Source organism: Podarcis tiliguerta, assembly GCF_965153285.1.
Source record: "Podarcis tiliguerta genome assembly, chromosome: 9".
NCBI lineage: Eukaryota > Metazoa > Chordata > Lepidosauria > Squamata > Lacertidae > Podarcis > Podarcis tiliguerta.
Window position 1 is genome coordinate 48,924,703 of NC_139542.1, and position 25,284 is coordinate 48,949,986.

Genomic DNA, 25,284 nt, shown 5'->3' on the forward strand with positions numbered 1-25,284 from the left:
TTATTATGCCTCAGTTATCAAGGAATTCCTTATAGAATGACTCTTGCCTGTTTGGAATATTTCCTTTTAAATGCAACCATTTCAAAGCACTGCCCTACTAACCACAACAGGAAAATGTCTCTATACATATCTAGGCAGTACAATTCTGCTCATCCTTTAGACATACTGCATTAAGAACAAGGGTGTTGTGAAACCCAAGAACATCACCACATAGGTGAATAACCAGCCACAAAAGCATGTCAGATCACACTGCAGAGCATCCACACTTGTGCAGTGTTAATGCAATATGTTTCATACCAGATTATCCAGAGATTTAGGGGTGGGGAAGGGAGGAGTATTAAATTGGAAAAACGTTTCAGCTGGCCTTTGGATTAGGACACTGTGTGGACAAGAAAAATATGTGCACTTCAATCCACATGAAACTGCCATGTTAATACACTAGCAGAGAATTTTGTGTGTTTTAGGGGTTTTCCTTTAAATATTCAGAAACACACACAAGAAATAAAATTAAATAAAATGCCATGTATTTTCCAAAAACAATATTCATCTGCATAAATGGTTAGGCTGACCCACAAATTAAGAAAATACTCCTAAAACAATTAAGCTAGATTTCAGATGGAAATTAGGGGAAGCTGGAGCGTATTTTTCAATTGGCTGAATATTTAAAAAATATACTTAAAGGTTCACATGTAACCACTACTACAGCATGACTTCTTCAGCAGCAAAGTAATTTTTGATCATTACAATTTCTGTAATGATACAACAAATATATAAAATACACTTTGCATATGATTGCAGAAACAGCAGCTCTCTAGAGCCAAACATATAGTGTAATATAATAATAATGAGTCTACTTCAACAAAGTAGGATTTTAATAAGACTTTAATAATGTTGGTGGCAAGCCAAATTACACAATGTCTTAATCTACAGAATGGTTTCAACATAGAAAATAAGAGTCCAGGAAAACATCACAATGCTTAAAAAACATGAATACCTTTGGGGTTGGAAACATTTTCTAAACATGCACAATTAGGCATTCCCTCCCAAAATCAAATAGAAGTGGAGATATTGAAAGCCCTTGATAGTTTTAGCCTGTGTTTCCAGAACTTATGGCACAGGGCCAGTTTTTAACAACTAAAAGCAAGCTAAAACCATAATTATGACATTTGGCATGTTCAACCTCAGTGCGGACTGAATCTCCTCATTTCCCTTAGAGGGAAAGCAGTGATTAAGTTACCTTAGAGGCTGATCCCAGAATTGTAATGTGCTGGATTGTCTAGTAGAGATTTAGACCAATAAATGTGTCTCCTTTTAGACATCAAAATCAGTTCCAAACAGAGTCCCATAGGTGAAAGCCTAATGATTTATGCACTTATCCTCTGCTAAATGGAAGGTATCTTGGGGGGAAAGGAATTAAAGCTACTCTGAAACTACATCCAATACAAAACATTCTTCAAACATAATTGAACACATGCTCACACGCTACACTGCAACAGGAGAAGCAATTAAAGAGATGAACATCTGGTAAAATATCAAGGTGTAATGTACCAGTATGGATTTCACACAACACAATATTTTGACTGTTATAGAGACATCTAGCCATATTGCTTGAAAAATGACATTTTCAATAGTTTGTGCTTTATGCAGACCTGCTAGGCTGGTAGATACATCCCTTCAGTTACATGTCACCACACAAGCTATCCAGCAGCTTTCTTGATCGAGCCGATATTCATAGGTTATTGCTTGTGACTTTGGTTCTCTTCATTCAGATCAGATGTTTGCACAGTGAACACACCTTTCCTATTGTCCATACACAAGTCCAGACCTCACCTATAGGTTCCATTTAGAAAAGATTTGGAAAACTCCAGGAAGTCAAAGCTTAAAACATATGGCAAGGAGGACAAAAATTTTCTGGGCCTGACATATTCCTTAGATGTCTACTTACAACTGTAGTGGGCTATTAAAAAGTTATGCCAAACTTCAAGATGAAAGGCATTAGTAGCTTCTAAGAAAAGGATAATCACAATCTTCTAGAGATTTAATTAGATGTAACTCACAGAGGCTTTTGACACGGTCTGCTGTTAATTGAATCAAAATCAATGACTATCTTACTGCACTTAGGTTTGAATTTCCTGGGGAAGAAATGGAGAGAGAGAGGGAGAGAGATGGATATTAGCTAGTGAAGTAGTTAAACATTTTGTTTGCTTTGCCTCCCAACTAAATTTTAAGAAGGAGAAAATATCATTGGATTCACTCTGTGTTTCATCTCTATAGGAGCCAATTATAGTGCACCATACTGAGAGAAACCCGGACAAGAAAGTCTAAGACAAAAAGACACATGGGGTTGCTTAGTTTGTATGTTCTTCAGCTATTGGAGTTCATAAATTAGCCAGGAGTCAAAGGATTTCTAACAACCTAGCTGCAGGAGGTGGCATCATGTAACCAGTCTTTCTGTAACATTTGATATTTTTTCATGCCAATTTTTTCACAGAAAACTTCCAAAGTTTGCTTCAGTAATTTCACTGCAAAGGGGGAAAATATACTGCATTATGCAGGGGATAGAAAATATAAACTAGTGAAACTGGAATAATTTTTAAGTTACAACTTTAGAATTGTAAAATTAATATTGCCAACAAAGCTCATCCTTTTACATCATTAGAGCATCTGCTGCAGCAATTAGCAAGAAAGGTATTTGGGGACTGTGTGTATATTTTACAATCTACCAGTAAACAGAGGATTATGCAAATAGTGTGGATTTAGTGTCTCATTAAGCTTGACAATTCAGTTCTAGAGATTCATTAAGCATAACCATAATCAATACGAAGAGGCAAAAACAGCCAAGAGAATGAAGGACAAGTTTGGGAGGAGGGTGCCACACACACTTTATCCAGCCTATCGCTTGGAAGCGCTGGAGGCACCCTAATCATGGGCAAACTCTGGAAATATTTCACTTGCAACAGAATGAGTTATGCCTCCACTTCACCTAGTGCCCATGGTAGACGTATAATACAAGGAATAACTTTAGAACAGAATTTCAAATGCTGCATTATTGGCTCATGATTTCTACTTTAGCCCAGGAGCTAGAAGTCAGAACGTTTTCAGTCAGAACTGTTAAAACATGCAAAACTTCAAGAAGGTTCTACATTAATATTAAGATTTTCAAGTTTTTAAATTCATAATAATTAGCCTTTCACCACGGCATCATAAAGGTGTTAAACCATTAGTTGAACACATTAACCTCCCTTAGTGCCTTATAAAATATACCCTTTTTTTTCCTCAGGCCATATTCCATGAAAAGATCGGCTTGGTTATACCTGAAGGCTGTGTATGCAGTCTCCTTTAGTCTGCATAAAGTCCTCTCCCACCATTGGTTTGCGAAGTGGTGTACACACAACATTAATCACAATCCGTTTCTATCGTGGATCTATACTGCAATTTCTTGTGGAGTACTGCACTTGGATGGGGTGTTGGGGTGTTAGGGGAGGGCAGTACCTCTGGTGGGGAACACGTTGTGCTCCTTCTGGGGTAGTTTGTCCACCTTTGGTCTCCCCCCTGCACTCAGTTTTCACCTGTGGCTCCTAGAAGCTGCCAGCATGTGACAGCAGCCACACCCGAGGAAACAGGACATCCCAGGAAATGGCTTTGATCGGCCAGCTAAAGCAGGTGAGGTGTATAGGATTGCAGCTTGATGTTTATCTTTTATGCTCTTACATGGAAGTAAGACACTGTTTTTTGAGTGAGGAAAGAAGAAGTAACTTCAGGCTTTAAGAAGTAACTTGCTAGGAATAACGGAAGACAACCTTTGTAACACCTCTACTGCTGTATTCTTTAAGAACAGCCAATATGACAACGTGCTATACAGCCTATATTTTACGTGAACAATAAATTCTTATTTGGCAGACTACAAACAAGAATAGCACTGCAAACAATGAATACATGCATTTTGCAATGTATAAACAGAGGCCATACCATATTTCTTAGGGAAATACTACGCAATATAGGAAGAAGGTATAAGGTTTTCCATAAAGGTATCTTCTTCATAGATAAATACCGTATTTTTCACTCTATAAGACGCACCAGACCACAAGACGCACCTAGTTTTTGGAGGAGGAAAACAAGAAAAAAATATTCTGAATCTCAGAAGCCAGAACAGCAAGAGGGATCACTGTGAAGTGAAAGCAACGATCCCTCTTGCAGTTCTGGCTTCTGGGATAGCTGCGCAGCCTGCATTTGCTCCATAAGACACACACACATTTCCCCTTATTTTTTAGGAGGGAAAAAGTGAGTCTTATAGAGCAAAAAATACGGTAAATATGACCTGCTTTTCTCTACATGTTGGGGCAGGAGACTTGTCTGCCATGGTTTTCAAATAATCCAAATATATTTGGTGGCAGCCACTACATCCCTTTTTGCACAAAGGCTGTGAAATAGGTTACAGAAAAAGCTTACAGCAGGCAACCACTTCCCTGTATTTGGCCTGATCCTTTGAGCCCTTAATGATATCAGTTCGCTTACTTGCATCATGAATGGGAGGAGGCCTATAGTTGAATAGGTATGGGGCTTCAGAACAGCACAGAAGCATATGAAAGGATGGAAGGGACAAAAGATGCAAGAGCCCATGAATTACCTCACCTGTATATAATTCCAGCTAAATCAAACAAGCGCCGTGCAGCTGTCATCTCCACAGTATCGTGATATTTGTCAGACATAAAAATAACTTCTTTTATACCTATGAGCAGACACAACAATGAGAAGCAAAAATGTTTAGATGCATTCAAGGAAAGACAGAGTTAAATTTAAGTAAAAAAGTAACATCTACAGAAAGATATTTTTAAGCAGAAGAAACGTATGCAAATCTTCCAATTACCAAATCAGCTGTGCTCCTAATAAAGCAGCCCCTTATGTGCAGCGGGATTTCCCACCAGTGTATACAGGAAAAGGAGAAGACAACCCCTTGCTCAGAGAGTTCTGTTGGCAATAGGCAGTAGTAAAAGCTCTGAGGTTCATGGACACTATTTTAATTACAGTCATACCTCGAGTTGAATGTGCTTCAGGTTGAGTGCTTTCGGGTTGCGCTCTGCGGCAACCCGGAAGTAATGGAGTGCGTTACTTCCAGGTTTCACCATTCGCGCATGCGCTCAAAATGACATCACGTACATGCACGGAAGCGGCAAAATGCGACCCGCGCATGCGCAGATGCATCTTATGTTCCATTCTGGATGCGAACGGGACTCTGGAACGGTTCCCATTTGCATCCCGAGGTACCACTGTATAGGGTAAAACCCATCAATTGGTTTAGGCATGATTTTACTAATAGGGAGATTTGTCAGCTTTTAGAAAAACTGAATGAAATATTTGCACATAAATAGTTATGTTCACACTAGATTGTCTAGAGATCTGGAGAGGATGTTAGGATGGGGAATTTTTTTTGAGCCATTATTTGTTTCCTATTCAGAGTGTTCTCTGCTTAACCCGCCTAGTTTTCTTTAAACTAAACCAGTTGTTACCAGTTAAAGAGTTTAAAGACATGCTGATACTGCATGTTACAAACAAGTTAAAATAGGGCATCCAACATTAGCAACAACTAGAACCGGCATGACAGATCTAGAGCATAGATATTTTGTCCTATAATGCTGCTATATAAAATTTAAAAAAGTAGCTTAATCTGGGAAGAGATGGGATTGTTAATGAGGCCAAAAACTCTGAAGGTCATGGAACTTCAAAAGTGGAAGAAGACAGATTTAGCCTCAGGATTTTCAGGCCCAGCACTTAAGAGGGTGCAATACCAAAAGTGTTATATATTTTCCCAAGCGGATCTGTAGAGTTATTGGTGGGATATATAAAGAAAGCTAGAGTAGATGGAGCCACACACTGAACTGCAACTGTGAAATTGCTGCTACCCAATTGTCTTCTGCTTTGCTGGCATTTCTGTTTCCAGAATGCGAAGCTATTACTGTCCATCAGTGTGCACAATGTTTCACACTGAAAGACAGGAGACATTTCTTCTCTGAAGAATTTGTATGTATCGTGAATTCATCCTTAAAAAAACACACAATAGGACAGTCTCACGTAATTACTTAAAGCAGATTTTGGACAATTTCAAAGCACTCATATCTCTTGCAATTTCCGTTTCTGCTTCCATGGCTCTTCCCAACCCCCACCGGACTGCAAGCATTAACTGTGACTGTGCTGAGCACAATCCTACAAATTTTCCCATTCTGCCAACATGTCAATATTACATCCTGAACACACAAAGAACAGAAAAAACCAAGAGTGATAACTGACAATGAGTCTGACAGGTGAGAGTTGAAATAGTGATTGCTTTAAGAGCTTAACTATTTCACTGCTGCATATAAAGCAAATGAATATAATGGCAAATGAGTTTATTAGGCAAAATCGAGATGGAACTAGATTTCTAAAATGCCCCAATATTACATGGTGTCATTTCCATCAAAAATTAAGAAATACATACAATGTGCTGAGGCATTTCAAGGGCCATATCCCATGTAAAATGTAGAAATTAACCTTTGAGAACTAAAAATTTAATTATCATTAAATCATACTTGTGTTTATGTACCTTACACATACTTTATTTCGCTGAATCTTATTTTACAGTTATAAGTTTATTTATTTATATCAAATTTATGCCACTTCACATCTCCAAAGGAATCTCTTAAGTGGTTTACAGTCTGTCTTAAACAACCAAACTGAAAATGACCAGATATATATATATCAAACACTATGAATGAGAATCAGATACAAATACAACCGTGATCCACGTTTAAAGTAGCATAATTAACACACAAAAAGAAAATATTCTCTTAAACATTAAAAAAAGAAAATCCACAAAAAAGTTCCTGGTAGCATTACGTATGATTTAGAAGCAGCTCATTCGCCCCCTTCATCTAAGGCAAAACAGTATCATACAAACACCTTTGGGAAGAACGGAAGGATATACATTTAATAAATAAATAAATTCATTCTGCCATCTCCGACTCAGGTAGGGCCCTACTCTATACTGATTCAGATTCTTCCCCTAAGTGGCATGAAGCTCAGTTGGTTAGAGCATGCCAAGAGATAATGCCAAGGTTGCAGGTTAGATCCCAGCAAAAGATAGCTGCATATTCCTGCATTGCGGGGGGGGGGGGGGGGCTGGGCTAGATGACCCTTGGGGTTTCTTGCAACTCTACAATTCTATGATTCAAGCAACATTAAAACACTCAGGAACATTGCAATGCAAACTATCACTCCGGGTTGCAAAACGCATGCATAATTCAAGTTGCCATCCCATAATACGTAACTCACTTTTGTATACCAGATGATTAAATTCAAAAATGCAAAATTAAAAAGAGTGGTACCCTCACCCTCATGGTGACCCCAATAGGGATAAATCTCTTTGACGTCTCTCCTTGGGGGACAGGGGTCAACAACACTGGTGGTCTGCACTAGAACTGCAGTGGTCCTCTTATTTGGTTTGTGGGCAGGAACACCAGTCAATTAGGTGTAATGTCTCCACTCTCCGACTCCTGGCTAGCAGGGGAATTGGGAACAAGGTGGGCAGACAGGTGGAACAGTCTCTCCCAGGATCCCTTACTAGCCGCAACAGTCAGACAAAGCAGGGCAGTGTCTTCTCAGAGGCAAGACTGCATTATATTTATAGTTTATTTTGGCACTTTTATTTTATAATTGCCCTTTACAATAGACTAAGTAATTGTGTCATGGCCGTGGTGTCATTAGGTATAACTTTTTCAAAAAATAGTGCATATCATTTTCCCCCTCCTTACATTTCAGCCCTGATAAAATGCTTAAAATCTACAAGAGAATACTTGTGAGAAGTTTCTCCATGTTTCTAAAATTTTGGCCTGCCAATCCAGTTGATTAACATTAAAATTTAATCAAAACAGAGCCATTTATATTGCAATTAAAGCTCTTCCGCTTGTGGCAGAGGAAATTAGCTGTATAAAAGCCCAGTGCCTGAAACCAAGTGTCACTCTCCCAATTTTCCATCATAGTGAAGTATGGCCAAGAAACAAGACCAGAATGTCCCTAGAGCCAGTGTGGTGTAGTGGTTAGAGCGGTGGACTTGTAATCTGGTGAATTGGGTTCGATTCCCCACTCCTCCACATGCAGCTGCTGGGTGACCTTGGGCCAGTCACACTTCTCTGAAGTCTCTCAGCCCCACTCACCTCACAGAGTGTTTGTTGTGGGGGAGGTAGGGAAAGGAGAATGTTAGCCGCTTTGAGACTCCTTCGGGTAGTGATAAAGCGGGATATCAAATCCAAACTCCTATGCAGGCAGGAGAAGACTTAGACCCCATCCCAATGGGACACCCCTTTATTTTCTCCCAAATAAGTGAGGGTTGCCATTAATCCCTACAGTGAAAGTTCACAGAGAAATGTCAGTCCCCACTGGTCCATTGATTGGCAGTAGCGTGCCAGAATTTCAGACCCAAAGATGCTGAGGATTAACGTGGGACCTTTTGCAAGCACAGAATATACTCTAGCACTGTGGTGTGGAGATTTCCCAAAGTAATGTGCTGCACTTGGAGAAAGCGTGCCTATGAGTGTTAACAGCGGGTGACCCATGTCTCATTGACAAGAGATCCTGTACAGATGCACATTCCCCCCTCCCCCAGACCGCAGGGATCTGTGAAATATATAAGCCTTCATTCTGCATCTTGTCATAATAATGGACATTTTACTAGTATCCAATAATCTGAAGAAAGGACTAATGATCAGACTAGCACACCTGCTGCAGTGGTGAAGATTTATCACTATTGTAATGAAAGACATAATTATAACAGAGATCATAGAAGTCTCTGTGACATTTATGACCAAAGAGATAAAATCTTCAAGTGTCGACCATGTCTGACGCTCAAATTAAAATGTTACATATATATACTCCCAGCAGATCTTGTGACACACACAGTTTATTCTCTCTCCCCCACCCCCACCCCCATTTTCTGTTCACGATGTGTCAGAGAATTGTAAATTGACACTAATTATATGCAACGCCTGCACAGTTCCTTGGCAGCTCTTGGTCGAGGAAGAGGCAAACTTGAATTAAAAACAAGCTAAGAATCACAGAGGATGCAATTAGCACGGGAAAACCTGGCACCACTCAAGTATAGAAAACACAAGGAGTGTCTTAAAGGTTGATAGTGCAATTAATTTATATCTAAACAGCCGCAATTTGGAAACCAAATACATCTGTGATGAGGTACCCATGAACAGACAGTGCAGCAACACTGACAAATCAAGCTGGCTCCTTCCCTTACCTGCCTGGATGATGAGCTTTGCACATTCATTACACGGAAACAAGGCAACATACATGCTGTAGCCTTTCACATCAGCAGAGTTCTTGTTCATTATGGCGTTCAGTTCAGCGTGACACACTGATTAAAGATAAAAAGAACCCAACAAATATTCATATGAGCGTTCATTAAAGTGAGTCATCAATCTGAAACTTAACAAAGTGTTACGCCGCAAATGCCTGCGTCCTTCCAGAAGCAAACAGCCAGCACAATCTGTCACACCAGAGAGAAATTTAAAGTGGGGAAGGGGAGGGGAAATAATCCAGAAATACCAAGATCAATGAAGGTCAAGCAATCTGGCCAGGCTTGCAGTGAGTAATGAAATCATTAAGCACATTAACATGGCCATTCGTGAACACCTACAGGACGAAGCAAAGCCATAGGCTGAAGGCCAAGTAGTTTCAGTCACCCTAAGTGCGGCAATATCTCACAGCACCAGTGCTCCCAGAGAGCTCTAATTGCCATTATAAAGGAGCTCATTTGTGTGTTTACATGCATGGATAGGAATGTTCTTTTGATTATGCAAGTGCACTCTGTGTTCTTAAGAGCAGAGGGAATTATGAAGTAAAGCCAAGCAGCTCTCACCTCCAGGTAAGATAGCTGGCAATGAAGCTTGAGAAAGAGCGACCAGCACTAAGAATTCAGTTTAGACAATCATTTTGTACCGTTACCATCTTCACTAGCACCTATTAAGACTGTCTTAATTGCTACAAGGTCATCTTGGAACAATCCAAAAGTGAAGAGGTTATTTCTAATTTCCAAGAAGCACCATATTAGGCTCCTGTGAAAGAACAGTAACGCCGTAAGGAAAACTCATTTTTGTAGTTGTGGAGAAATCATATTGTTTCCAAGGTTTTATATAAGGGTTAACAGTTATGTAAACTGTCCTGGGTTTTCTTCTAGAGCTGTGGAGATAAAATGTTATCAGCAGGAAGCCAGCAGGTCACCTGAGTGACAGCTTAACTGCTGTTGTTTACACTGCTTCAAAAAGGAGATAACTAACTGAGTGAGATTTCTGTCTTTTTAAACAGGTGCTAAGGCATCAGAAGCTAGTAAATTCTAATTGGTTAGCTAGCAGGTGCTCTGCTTCATTCTTCTGCATAATAGCTATAGGCCAATAAGGGGACACAGTTCTATCCAAATTTAAATGTTTGGCACCAGAGAATCATTATTTAAAGAAATCATTAAAAAGTAAACTAGCTAGTTCATGGGTAGGCAAACTAAGGCCTGGGGGCCGGATCCAGCCCAATCGCTTCTAAATCATGTTTTTCCTGCTGTTATTCTGTCTCTCACAGCTACAATAAACCAACCATTAAAATTATGGACTGGTCATTCCTTTGTCGGAGGGCAAACGGGCAAATTTATCAGGGAATCAAACACTTTCCCCCCCTCACTGTAAGTGTTCCAGTTTTCGAACATTTTTAGGAAGCCAAACGTCTGATGCAGCTGTTGGCTATTGTTTCCAGGGCACCTGCACCAATCAGAAGCTGCACCTTGGTTTTCAAACATTTCGGAAGTCAAACAGACTTCCAGAACAGATTAAGTTTAGTGCTTTTGTTTTTGCTATTTATTTTGCGTTTTTGTTTTTGAGGCTTTTTAGGTTAATTTGTTTTTGTGACTGTGTGGAACCCAGTTCAGCTACTGATAGATTGACTGTGTGACTGCAGGAATGGATAAAAGCTCCCCATCCAAACAATGACTATCATCAGTGCAGGTAAGAATTATTATTTTTTTATCTTCTATAATACTGTCTTATTTATTTTATAGTATAGTACATTGATTACTGCTTTCATGTTATGGATCAATGGTCTTGTTAGATAGTGAAATTCATGTTAAACTGCTGTTTTAGGGGTTGTTTTTAAAAGTCTGGAATGGATTAATCTGTTTTGCATTACTTTCTATGAGAAAGCGCGTCTTGGTTTTGGAACAGACTTCCGGAACGGATTAAGTTTGAGAACCAAGGTACCACTGTACAGTGGAACCCCCCCCCCCCCCCGATACAAATAAAATTCATTCCAGGGGTCCGTCCACAACCCGAAAAGTCCATAGGCAGAAGCACCACTTCTGCGCACGGTGCGATGGAGCGCTTCTGCACGCACACGCGGCGCACAGAGCGCTTCTGTGTATGTGGTGAAACCCGTAAGTATATACTTCTGGGTTTGCCATGTTCATAACCCGAAAGTTACGTATCCAGGGCGGTACGTAACTAGAGGGTCCACTGTATTTTGTTCTACATTTAACTTAAGCAATTTGTTTGCAAAGGAGGTGGGGGGTGTATTTTGAGATAAAACAGAGGTTGCCCACCTTTTTGGACCACTGGAGCCATTTGTAATTTTGGGCACCAGTAACAAAATGGCTGTTGTGAGGTGTGTAGGAGAACAAAAAATGTATGCCACGTTGAAAGAGCAGTAAAAGGCAGGACCGCAATATGGTGAGGCTTGTCCCACCTCATCTGCCACCATCATTAATGGTGGGGAAAGGACACATAAATCAGGCAACACCTCACTCACTGAAAGAAGCTCTTTGCACATCTATGTTCAGAATGGAAAGTGGATGCACAATCCTAGCATCTAATGAAATGTGGACATGTTTAAGGGGGCTTTGAGTAATCTACCTGAACAATGGCACTATTGCTTTAAACGAACATGCATTTTAGCGCTCTCTCTCTCTATATATATATATACACAACAAAACTTAACAAACACTACTAATTGCTCATTTCTTAATACTATTCACATATGGCACTAACCTAATTAAAATACTACTACAGTCCAATTTTATTTTGCATTGCCTAGCCTGTGTTGTGACTTGTAATATGCTTTTCCTAAAACACATATTTACAATTAACACTGAAACTCTTGTAAGGTTTGAAGAAATTCTGTTCAACTTCAGTTCTTACAAAGAATAAATACTATAGTTGCCTGATTTTGGGTAGATAAATAAACATTTATTCTACTTACAGTAGCTGCTAGGCAAGCATTCCTATAGGCTTGTACAAATAAAACAAAAAGCTTAAGATGACATTATGTGAATGCCTGTTTTTTTATAGAGGAAAATTTAGTTGTAAAAGCCTCTTTCTTTAATATGAAAGAGAAAAATGTTTTACAAATAAAAGCAAGGATATTACAGTGGTACCTCGGGTTAAGTACTTAATTCATTCCGGAGGTCCGTACTTAACCTGAAACTGTTCTTAACCTGAAGACCACTTTAGCTAATGGGGCCTCCTGCTGCTGCCGTTCTCATCCTGAAGCAAAGTTCTTAACCTGAAGCACTATTTCTGGGTTAGCAGAGTCTGTAACCTGAAGTGTATGTAAGCTGAAGCGTATGTAACCCGAGGTACCACTGTACTTAGTAAGTAAAAACAATAAGCGATCTGGTATAGATATTGTATTCCTTACCATATGGATATTTTGTGTCAAGTTTACTATCTGCTGTTCTGGTCCAAGGTAGCAAGTCATCACTGCATCCATTAGGCATGCCGTTGTATCCAATCCCAACAATCTTGTTTTCTGAATTCACAATACATGCACCAACCTGAAATGAAATGAACAACTTTGTTTCTTGTAATAGGTCAGATATTTTGGTGATCCCATACTCACCTGGTTTCTCTGCCAAGGCAAGTGGTACCCACCCTGTTGTAGCTGAAGCTATACTTCCCCATAAAGGAAACCCAAGTGAGCCTGATCTGACCTTGAGCATCAACACTCAAAATGTTCAAGCACTATGTAAGCATCATTTGAGACCGTGCTTCTTCATTCAAACTGCACCATCCTGAAGAGAAAAGGTTCCTAGCATAACAACTCAATTCAAAAACATGGAAGGTACAGAATTGCTTTTTATTGTGATGCTTTGTAGGCTAAGTTGGTCTGTTCCTACTTAGTGACATGCAGGTAAAAATGCAAAAGTTAGAACCTCAGTAAAAACGTACCATATTACATGGCTAGATCAAACTATAATCTCAAATACACTAGCTTATTCTTCAATTATTTTCATCAGATGCATTATCTGTAAACTGTAAGTATTTTTACTTCTTGTGGGGGAAAGGAACCACACAGCTTCTCATCTAGTACTATAAAAGAACAATCTTCCCAAGAAAAAACAGCTCAAGTTACAACTTGATAGATAAAATCCTCATTGTAGTTTCCTCTTTGCTCTAACTTTGGATATCCTTGTAATTAGATTGTGTTGAACGACTAGAAACTTATTGCCATATAAATTTATGAGAGACAGTGCAACATAAGTTACCTGGGCACTATATTCTTACCTGAGAATTTGGATCTTTGCTTCTTTGTGCCGACAAGAAAGCTACAGCCATGAAATATTCAGGCCACTCCAAATAGTCATCACGTTTTTTACAGGGTGTTTCACAGCCATACCTACAAAAGTCAAATCAAATGAATGACACTAATGGTTACGATTTGCATGAATTGTTTTATTTTTTAAAAATAGTCTATTAGGTATACTTTGACCCCAGTGTTTGAGTCTCTGGAAATAAGTCAATTACCATGATGTAAAATTCCAGAGTGGCATGAGGGTTTAATTAGTACAACTAAAAGAGCAGCATCTGACCATAAAGGTTATAAATTCAGATCAAGAATTTAATAGTGGAGAATATCAGTGTTCCATATCTGCCCAGTACCATATGAGCAACACTTCTTTTTCAACCAAAAAGGCCAAAAGGAGACTAAATTATCTCATTTAAAGCAGCAATTTGCAGTCTTTAGGCAGCGCAGTGCCAACTATTATCTATCCCTCAATGTTACTTTCTTTAGAGAAATATGCAAAAGGTTATGTTCTTTGCTCCAGCATTACTGACAGTTAAGTTGCTTGAGCAAAGATACCTCTTAGACCAGCTATTCTAATTGCAAGCATATGTGCGATATCATTTGTTACAGCTAAAATATAAAAATAGAATATGAGGCACTCTTTGCTGAACATTTCTGGTGGTATCACTGTCTGCTAAGAATGGTTTTCAGTTACACTGCCCATAAATAGTGTTCCCAATGTGCATTCTAATGTGAGGAGTCAAGTCTTTGAATCTCTCTATAGGAGTCTATAGACAGTAATGGCCCTTTTGCCAGATCTCTACAATTGGGAAGCATGAATAGGCAGGTGGAACAATGAACCCCAAATAGGAGCATTTCAAATAAACTCATTTCTTAAACAAATACATGGTCTAAAAGAGAAAAGCCTATGCGTACGAGTTTCATTCTTTAGATACATAACTAAAATAGAGCAGGAAAAAAACCTTAAGAGTGTGAGAAGTGGTCTGTGACTTGCAAGTAGTTTTGTTTTCCATGGTATGTACTGCACACACCAAATATAAAGGTAAGGGGACCCCTAACTGTTAAGTCCAGTCACAGACGACTCTGGGGTTCCGGCGCTCATCTGCTTTAGTGGCCGAGGGAGCTGGCGTTTTGTTTGCGGACAGCTTCTGGGTCATGTGGCCAGCATGACTAAGCCGCTTCTGGCGAACCAAAGCAGCGCATGGAAATGCCGTTTACCTTCCTGCCGGAGCGGAACCTATTTATCTACATGCACTGCATGCTTTCGAACTGCTAGGTTGGCAGGAGCAGGGACTGAACAATGGGAGCTCACCCCATCGCTGGGATTCGAACCGCCGACCTTCCGATCAGCAAGCCCTAGGCTCTGTGGTTTAGACCACAGCGCCACCCGCATCCCTTACCAAATATATCCACTAAATATATCCACCCCAAATTTTGCCAGGTACACAAAGAAGCAGCCTCCCTCTTTCAGCCTGCCTTCAGCTCCTTGAAAAAACTAACATGTCTCCCACCTTTTGTCACTCAGCCATAGCACCTAAAACTCTAATTTGTAGGTTTTGTATATACCAAGACACCTGTCGTGCCAGCATTTCCTAGGGCACCTCAACCGCATCCAGCATCTCAGAAAACATAAAGTGACAGCTTTGAAATAACTCCTTTAGAAGTCACCAGCAAGAATCATAGAGTGCAGCAGAGTGGCACTCCTCTATTTTATTCTTAATGTACAAAACAAACACTGACATTTTTTTCATGCTTAAATCCTATAGTAAAGGTTAATCCTTCCACCTTTCTGTAATTGATTTTTAGGCACAGAACAACCTAGAAGGCCAAAAAAACCACTAATAGTGTTTCATACTGTGGTTGTGATATATTGGAACAGATTATCTTTTGCTCCCGTATAAACTATTGCACATTTGAGTCTCACATGTACCAGGTAGAAATGCTTAAAGATGACTAAGAAGGCGCATAAAGACGTAACTATCCTGCCCCTTGCCGTTGATACTTAAACACACACAATCTTTGAAGTGAATGTTGATCTCCTCTTCATCCCTCCTTCAAGGGATAACAACAACAAAAACAACAACAACTCTCTTATTTATACCCTGCCCATCTGGCTGGGCTTCCCCAGCCACTATGGCTGGGATTATTGATTTGCTGTTTGTTTTAGTTTGCTTTCAAGCACTTTGCATACTTAATATTTAGATTTTAAGAAAGTTTCAAAACACTTTGAATGCATACTGTTCTTTACTCTTGAAACAATATTTTTAGAGTGGAGAGTGGGGACAAGGGCATTAGCTTCACCACTATGAGTTGGACAGCATCTGTTTGCCGTGAAGTGTCTCCTTTATTCGTGGAAGCTTCCCACACAATACAGAACTCTGAAAAATAAGTTGTACATTGTGTGGTAAGGCTACGTGAGTAGAAGCAGGCTCCCCATTGCAGAGAGCCATTCTCCAATGACAAGGGCAAGGAGACAAGCATGTGTAACTAGCATGCTCCTCCCAGCTCTCATTTCTATTTCCTTGTTAGTATAATGCCTGAAGAGGGCTTTAGCACTGTGTAAACCCAGCTTCTTCGGTGAATGGACTTCTTCAGAGTTTGATTCAGGTTGGAGACTCAGACTGAAACCCTACTCAGGCAAGCCTATTCACAAGCTGAATGACTGCATGAGGAGGGCTGAACTAACTTTGCACCTGACATCACACCTTCCCTCTACCTGGTATTTGCACAAATGCATGTGTGTGCGGCAAATGGGTTACATGTCAGTCTTTGTGTGTACAGCTACATGTGCAAAGACCCTCTCCCTGAAAACATTCTTATCCAGGGCTAATCAGACAAGGCAAGACTGGTTGGTGTATACCCAGTCCCCTGCCCACATACCAATTCAACTTGAACAGGGCATATATACCATTATGGGGCAAATGAGCTTCCATGGTGATCTCATTATGTGTCTTTCTACACCCAAATTTTCTTTTTCCTGGTACAACAGAAATAATTTTCTTCTTCATTATGCCCCTTCCACACTGCTATCTATAGAAATGTCTAGAGAAAAATTATAAGAACAAGCACTCTTCTCAACATTTTTACTCCTTGGGGAAACCACCTGAAGGACAATCATTACTTTAGTCTAAACTAAGACATAGGAGGTATAAGGTGTATAAATTAGATTTAGCTAAGACACCAGTCAAGACAAAAGCAATTTGTTCATTACATCATGACAGAGATTCTAGTTTAAAGGCACAGGTGAGCTTAGACTTGAAATTAAACTATTTCAGCTCTTGCTGAACAAGGTTTCAGTATGAAAGATAGCATTCTTTCTTGGAAGACAGACACAATGGGTGGATTCAGATGACTTATTCCCTCAGGAGAACATAGACCCATCAATTTACAAGAACTAGCATCTTCAGAGGACCAAGCCCATCTGCAAAAGGCTCCAAGGTCACTAAAATTCTGGCTAATTAGATTTGCTCCTCCTATACTGAACATAGTGTAAGGCATCCTGATGTGAAATAAGGAATCTTGCAGAAATGAAAATTAAGGCTAAGGTACCAAATAGAATTCCTTAAAGTAAAAAGGGGTGGGGGTGGGAATCCTACAACCATTATACTGTACTGTTATGAGTTGGGGGGGAGGGGGTGTAGGCTGTATGAGATCCTTCGAACCCCTGGATCCAGCAAGTTTTTAAACTATAACCCAGACTAGCTTTCTGTGTTGAGGTGGTGGCCTGGGTGATGGGCCATTAAGGAAAACAAAGGAAAAGAGCTTTGAATGAGACAGCAAATGAGTGAGGCCCCTCCCTCAACACACAGACAGTTAGAAGGACAAGGCCTGAGTTTAGAGTTAAGGTGCAGTGATTTGACTTGGAAGTAAAGCAGCAAGCTGCAGAGAAAGTCAGTTTTGATTTCGGTTTGAATCCAAGGCTTGGGCTATGGGAGAAACAAGATCCTTTTAGAGTGCTAAAGCTGTGAACCCTTCCATTGTAGACTCAGGTTATATATGTGTAAATAAACCATGTATCATAAAGAAACCACAGTCTCTGCTGTACCTCATCTCCAAAAAGAAACAAAAGTCCTAGGTACGTGTCTAGAACATAGCTGTCAACCGTCCCTTATTTGGCGGGAAAGTCCCTTATCCCAGTGCTGTGTCCTGCTGCTGTCCCTTATTGGTGATGTCCCTTAAATTTCCCAGGTTTCAAAGGAAGCAGCTCCTCTCCCTCCCTGCCTGCCGGCCAGGGAGGAGGGAGGCTCCAACTGTGTTGCTTGGCTGCGTTGCTCACCCAATAAGGAGTCTAAGAACGACTGGGGGGTACAGCTTGCATGCCTTGTGCCGATCAAATCGGCTATGTTGCCTGGGGACTTGCCTTTGCTCAGCGCTTCCCAGCGGAGAGGTGACGGTGGTTTTCCTTGCTGCATCCCCTTTGCTGGGTTGCTGCACTGTGGGAACCACCGCTTGAGGCTTCGTTTGGCTGCTGGCTGGGCTTTCTGCCTTTGGCTCAGAGGGGCTCAGAAGTTGAACATACCTGTGCTCTGAAAATCCCTTATTTTGGCTGCTGGTCCCTTATTTTCAAATCTGTAAATTGACAGCTATGGTCTAGAGCCCCTGGAATCTTGCACCACTCAGAAATTTGTGTGGCATAAAACAATACTGTACTATCAATAAACTACTCTGTTAGTACATAGATGGGAAGTAAGGAAGGTCTAGTATTTTTTTTATAAAGACTGAGACATCAAAGCTTATCAACAACCTGAATTGCATTCTCCACTATTCTTCTTCTTTGCTGCTAATTTAGATTTATTTGAGTAAGAACAAAGAGCATGGTCTGCTATCTTAGAGAAGAGCTTTAAGACTCTTAGACAAAGCTCTATAAACCAGTGGTAGAAAAAAAAAGCTTTTAACACATATTCAATCTTATGTCTAATCCTTGACCACCTGTAGAATCAAAGAATTGTAGAGTTGGAAGGGGTCTGAGGGTCATCTAGTCCAACCCACTACAATGCAGGAATTACAGCTAAAGAATCCCTGACACATGGCAAGCCAACCTCAGTTTAAAAACCTCAAATGAAGCTCAAATGAAGCTCAAATGAAGCTCAAACCTCAAATGAAGCTTTCTCAAAGCTGTTAAGAGACACTGCTCTTAAGGTAAGATAAAAGTTAACTGGTTAAAAGACTGGCTTAAATTTGTACGAAGCCAGCTCATTTAAGAATTGTTCATAAAACGTGTATGCATTCTGTGACCCATATGTACCTGCCCATAATGCATTACAAACTGTCTGAATTTGCTCATTTCAGACTCATAAACAGAAAAATATTAATAACTGTCTCTCGGTAGAATTTTCTATTACTCAGCACACGAATTCAGATATAGTAAGGCTTTGGCAATACTCCACCTACCAAAGACCACATTCATCACCTTGGCTAGATTCCTTTGGACATTATTAACCTTCCTTCCTTCCTTCAAGGGCATCAACTGCTTCCTTTCCTTTAGATTTGTCTCCTTTCATTTCACAATCAAAATGAAGCTGAAATGCTTGCATAGAAAGGCCTTTTTTATCTAAATAGTTGTGTATGTTTTTTTAATTGCATGCTACCCCCTGCTCAGAATATTGACTGTAATCAAAACCTTTATAGAAGATAATATTGTTTAGTTTTATGGATTTCCAGGCTTTTGGCAATAATCAGTCCCGCCTGACACCATCAGAACATAATTTTTCTTCCTGAAATGCACTGAGAGTTGCATCCACAACACTGTGCTGTTCATTTAATTATTTTGGTGCTTTTTATGCCTGTGTCTCTGGGAGAACATCACAGCAAAGCTAGCTCAAAGAGCTATTTAGGGAATAGCTAAATGATATATTTTAAGATAATTCTGTATATTAGTAGTGCCCCTAATTTTGCAGCATCACTGTGAAGTACAGTCTCATAAAGTTCCCCTGTAGATTTATTTTATAGCCCAGATATCCTCTATTCTTCTTTATGTTATACATTTTCATTTCCTCAGCTACCCTTCATCTGGATCATCCCTTACAATGCATCCAAGCAAGGAGCCTCAATTATATTTTTGCCATTTGGTGCCTTTACTCATGTACTTCACATACTCTGCCTCTCACACTCACATTCACAGTCAACTTCTTGCATATCTTTTATACACTGTTATTCTAAATCTCTTTCCCTTTTTAACATCCATGATGCCTACTGACAGTATTTCATCAGACCAAGAGACAACAACCCCCTGCAACATTTGAAAAGGTGGTTCAGCCTGTGTGGAGCAGGGCATATTGTTTTAAAAAATATGAATACAGTGGTACCTCAGGTTACATACGCTTCAGGTTACATACGCTTCAGGTTAGAGACTCCGCTAATCCAGAAATAGTGCTTCAGGTTAAGAACTTTGCTTCAGGATGAGAACAGAAATCGTGCTCTGGCGGTATGGCAGCAGCAGGAGGCCCCATTAGCTAAAGTGGTGCTTCAGGTTAAGAACAGTTTCAGGTTAAGAACAGACCTCCGGAACGAATTAAGTACAGTGGTGCCTTGCAAGACAAAAAGAATCCGTTCCGTGAGTCTCTTCGTCTAGCGGTTTTTTCGTCTTGCGAAGCAAGCCCATTAGCGGATTAGCGCTATTAGCGGCTATTAAAGGCTTAAGGGATTAGCGGATTAGCTGCTAAAAGGCTATTAGCAGCTTAGTGCCTTAGAAAAAGGGGGTGGGGAGCGGAAAAAAACCCCCAGGAATCGCAAGACATTTTCGTCTTGCGAAGCAAGCCCATAGCAAATTCGTCCTGCGAAGCACCTCCAAAACGGAAAACCCTTTCGTCTAGCGGGTTTTCCGTCTTGCGGGGCACCACTGTACTTAACCCGAGGTACCACTGTATTAAAAGTCCCTTCAGACGACCATTGCCCACTCAACACCAAATTACACAGGCATTTTAGAATGCTTCAACTTCCACCATCACACACACACGCACACTGTATGCTGCATCAGTTACATGACAAGTGGGACCAGCAATGAAATGTTGCAGCGCAGAGTGCTTCCTCTTCCAGCCACCCATCCACCAATACCCTCTTAATGATAGCCCATCCTTTATACCGGGCCGATACTACTTATAACTTCTGAGGCCCTAATCATAATAAAATTTAAAAACAATGACACATGAAAACAAAATAAGTTATTTTTAATTCCATAATATGACAAAATCTCCATCACTTAGCAAAAAGAAATATATGTGTCTTTTACCAAATCACATCTCTTATTCGCTGAAATTTGCAGCGCTCAGCTGAGAAGAAGGCATCACATTTTGGTACGGTGCACATAAAAACATATCACAAAATTTACCAATGGGGGAAAAAAAGAAGTGCTGGCAAGAGCACTTACTGAATTTTGTCCTAGCCACTTTAAGGCATCACTCAGTTGGCACCTCAATATACTCCCTTTATCTTCATTCTTTTATATCAAGGGAGCAGTGTTAGAAACCGAGATATGAAAGCTAGGAGCTAAATGGCACCTTAAGCCTAGGTTATGGGCGCAACAACGGAATGTCTAGGCGCGTTTCTTTTATAACAAGAATACAAAACTGAAAATGTATGAACTGCAGCTAAAATATTATGTTCGTTTTTCACATGGTCCCTAGTCCTTCCCCTGCCCACACCCCTAATATTCTTAAGAGGGTCTCTCCTCCAGTCTTCAGAGTGTGGCTGGAAGTGAGGAGGCAGAAAGGGTCCTTTCCTTCCTCTGCATTTTTAATCTGAAATCCTAGGCACAGTACTGCACCCAGAGCTCAGAAACTGCTTGCGCTAATGAAATTCCCTGTCGCAAAACGCGCCTAAGAACAATGGGAGTTTTGAACGCTGCAAGGGAGCCATCTCTCTTGAACCACACATTGGGCAAAAAAATCCTGCATTGTAGGGGGTTGGATTAGATGTCCCTTGTGGTCCCTTCCAACTCTACGAATCTACCCATCACCATGGCCTGCAAGAGACTGCCGCTACATATTCCTGAAATCATTCACTACCCTGGCTGTGAATACATGATGAGCAAGGAATGGAAACCAGACTACACCAGACAGGAACATAGGCAAGAGAGTAGTGAGAACAAAAGGCAAGGGGTACAGAATTTCTAAACCAGAACCAGTTGGAAAGAATCCTTTCAGTCCCCACTAACTCATCTATTATTATATTTATGATTTTCAGTTTTATACATTTCAATAATTTTACATCCATTTTAACATTTCAAAACTCGGCTTCCTTCCCCCTCTTTCTGCGGATCCTTAAATTTATTTTTTAATATTTTCTGCATCTACAGTTGGCATCACCATCAGAACCACTACTTAACTAGAAGCAGCCATTGCTTCTTTCCTGCTCTGCCCCTTTAGCTACTCTGACTGCGGATACAAACTGGTTTGCCAAAGTGACTTTATAAAGCGACTTACAGGCTGTGTTAAGCAAGGTTGGCCCTGTGCAATAATAAGACATCACCGCATGGGTAGGGAAACCCACGACAGAGACGGAAGTAAGTAGAATTGCCTTCAGAAACATGTGATTAGAAAAGAAAGAAGTTTCTAACCAGAAACATTTTTTAAAAACTTATTTATACAGCCGATTGAAACAACAGGATAGCCCGTTCAGAGACGCGGCAATCCCATATCCATTTACCTGAACTCTGTGGGACTTGCAAATAAGCAGGAAAAGAGCTCGCTACATAAATCAAGAAAAGATTCAGACGGAAGTTCAAGGGGTTGGGAAACGAGGGGATAAAAGGAAAGTTTCCAAATTCCACGGAAGGGGATCAATGAGCAGACGCGTGGGGGGGGGGAATGTTTTTCCAAGTTACTTTCCCCTCCTTGCAAAAAATCCCCCTAAAAGCGGGCGAGAGGAAAGAGATTTTTCTAAGCAAGCCATTCCTTATGCCTGGAGGGAGAAGCAAGGAAAGTTATGAGGAGGGAGAGCCACCACCGTGCGCCTACCCATTCAGGCAGCTCGCCTGCGTCTGAACCCCACCATTCATCTCGCTGCCGTCTGAGGCAGGGACAACGTCACGGCCCCGGGGAAACGCCGGCTCCATGCTGGACACGTCCGCTTTGCAATTTGGCGCCAAAGCGGCAGCTCGGGGAGGAGGAGGAGGAGGAGACTTGAAACCACGCGCATTGATAACTTTTCCGAGGCCGCTCCGCGCTTTCTCTGCCCGATTCCTCGAAAGCGCGCGGCGACTCAAGGAGCGGATGGACAAAAGTCGAAGCGCTCCAAAAAGTTTAGTCCGGACTCGGACTACATTTCCCAGGATGCATTGCCCTCTGCGTCGGAGGGGGGATAGTGAACCACGGAACTCCTGGCATGCTGGACGTTGTAGTCCTCAGGGGCAGCGGGCGCTCAAACTTAGTGAATCAAATCGACTAAAGCGGACGCAGTTTTTCTTTGCAAGGCAAGGACTCGTTTCAGTGGTGCTCACGCTGCGTTGTTCAGCAAATGCTGGACGTGCCTTGTTTTAGGGATGTTCTGCCCGTGTATCTTTGTTGTCTCCGTAATGTTCATTTTTCAGAGCATCGCAGCTTAGTAATTTGTTTTCAGAACAAATTCAGAAAATTGTGGTCCTGTGCACATGTGTGTTCCTTAAACTCCTCACCCTGTTGTATGATTCCATCACTGACTGCCTTTTAATGTAAGTGTGCAACAGGTTGGCTTAAAATGAACATGTTTACGTAATAAAAAAGTCACTGTTGGGTTCTTATGGAACAGGAGCTGGCAGCATTTAATGTGCAACATAAATGGAACTGCAATTATTCCTCCTTCCCACCACGCTTTTCCCTCTGAAACGTACGTTCTTAAAATATTTGCCACACACTGACTGTCCCAATGTACAATAGTTTTTCTTACATTAGTGACTGTTATGAAAATAAATAAATCAACTGTTATAAATACTGGTCTGAGTGTATACTGAGCTGGTCCACCCTATCTGTATTGATTATTGTACATTTAATGACTAGCAGTGAGTATAGATACCTGAATCAATCTACCGAGGAACAACTTTTCTCGATATTTATTAATCCATTTTTATATTTCTACAACCTTAGTGTTATAATTATATTTTATATGGGAATATCTGCTGTACTTGAAAGATGTGCAGTGTAATTTCCATTTTTTTTTTTATTTCAGGAGCCAAAACACCTCTGAAATGTCTAAATCTCTAAGATATATAAAAAATACATTTAGACGCTTTTAGGAACTTTAAAACAACATTCTACAGTATTCGTTTTGATTGCCCTTTCAAAATTACTAACAGCCTTTTACCATCTCACTAACAGTAAGCTCATAAATTGGTTTATGATGGCATGACATTAATTTGTTGCTAATAAGTTTTGAATTTCTCTGGGATAGTCAAACTTGAACCAGGTTTAATAGCTCAGGCTGTGGCTAAGCTCATGCATTCTTGTCCTTGCTTTTGTTTCTGACACAACTGGAGCCTTCAGGGTTATGTTAGAGTAAACTGTGTTGGCCTCGTATCATATTGTTACAAGTTTGTGGGTGCCCTCACCAGGGCCGTCTTTAGAATATGCGCCGCCAGGGTGCAAAGATCCACCCAGCACCCCCAAATTTAGTTTAGCCCCCAAATTCACTTTGATTATGCTTATGTCACTATTATCGTTTGATAAATAGCGCTCATGCCTGCTCGGCTCCAAAAGAAGTTTTTTTGTGTTTTTTTGTTTAAAACCAGCTTTTCAAAAGAAGACAAATAACGCATTGGAGTTGGTACAAAGACTCCACGCATGTGCTTACGGTTGTAGGGAGGTGTCTGAAAGATGAGACGGATGGGCATTGTGCGCATACATGGGAAAGCCATCTTGGGCAGCCTTTCATTGTGGGAGCAACCATATTCCTAGAGGAGCTGGGAGGGCACTTGCGAGCACGCATATACGAGTTCTTCTTGGGAAGGTTCCGGAGCCCGTGCACGCTCCTGTCGCTATATAGGCGCACCCTCTTTCTGTCTGTCTCTCCCTCTTTCCTCCCGGCTTGGGTGAGCGAGACTTTCCAAACAGGTGCCGAAGACCCCACTGCCACGTAACAGCTCAATACAATACAGTGGTACCTGTATTACATATGCTTTGGGTTACACATGCTTGAGGTTACAGACGCTTCAGGTTACAGACTCCTCTACCCCAGAAATATTACCTCAGGTTAAGAACTTTGCTTCAGGATGAGAACAGAAATCATGCGGCAGCAGGAGGAGGCCCCATTAGCTAAAGTGGTGCTTCAGGTTAAAAACAGTTTCAGGTTAAGAATCGACCTTCAGAATGAATTAAGTTCTTAATCCGAGGTACCACTGTACGCTTAGGTGGCTTAAGCAGCAGGCGCCTGGCGCCCCCCTGACGCCCCGCACCCCTTGTACCCCCGGGTAAAGACAGCTCTGGCCCTCACTCCCTTGGGTTTCCGGGCATCCTGACCTGCTCTAGATGCTCAGGTGCTCGTGTTTAATCAGTGATTTAACAGTGCAAAAATGCAGCCTACAGTAGTTATGTGGAACAAAGGTACTGATGACCACTCATCAACACATCAAAGAAACATCTTTGGAGTCTGGGCAAATGGGGATTGGCAGGGTTATGGTGGCCATGACACTACATGGGGGGAAATGTGTTCTTTTGAAACAGATGTTTGGAGAAAGGGGGGGTGGTGAGTGGAACTTCTTGGTGGGCTGGCCAAGGC

At 40.9% G+C, this 25,284-nt stretch overlaps 1 protein-coding gene across 1 annotated transcript; it reads right to left on the bottom strand.

Moving 5' to 3' along the window:
- Positions 1 to 864: 864 nt before the first annotated feature.
- Positions 865 to 22,805, bottom strand: DCTD (dCMP deaminase). The gene is made up of 6 exons (XM_083457619.1): positions 22,554 to 22,805; positions 13,578 to 13,689; positions 12,712 to 12,847; positions 9,278 to 9,394; positions 4,633 to 4,729; positions 865 to 2,132 (listed from the first exon to the last, which is right to left on the bottom strand). The coding sequence occupies exons 1-6, from the start codon at positions 22,649 to 22,651 to the stop codon at positions 2,054 to 2,056; spliced, it is 639 nt and encodes a 212-aa protein (XP_083313745.1). The 5' UTR covers positions 22,652 to 22,805; the 3' UTR covers positions 865 to 2,053.
- Positions 22,806 to 25,284: the final 2,479 nt, after the last annotated feature.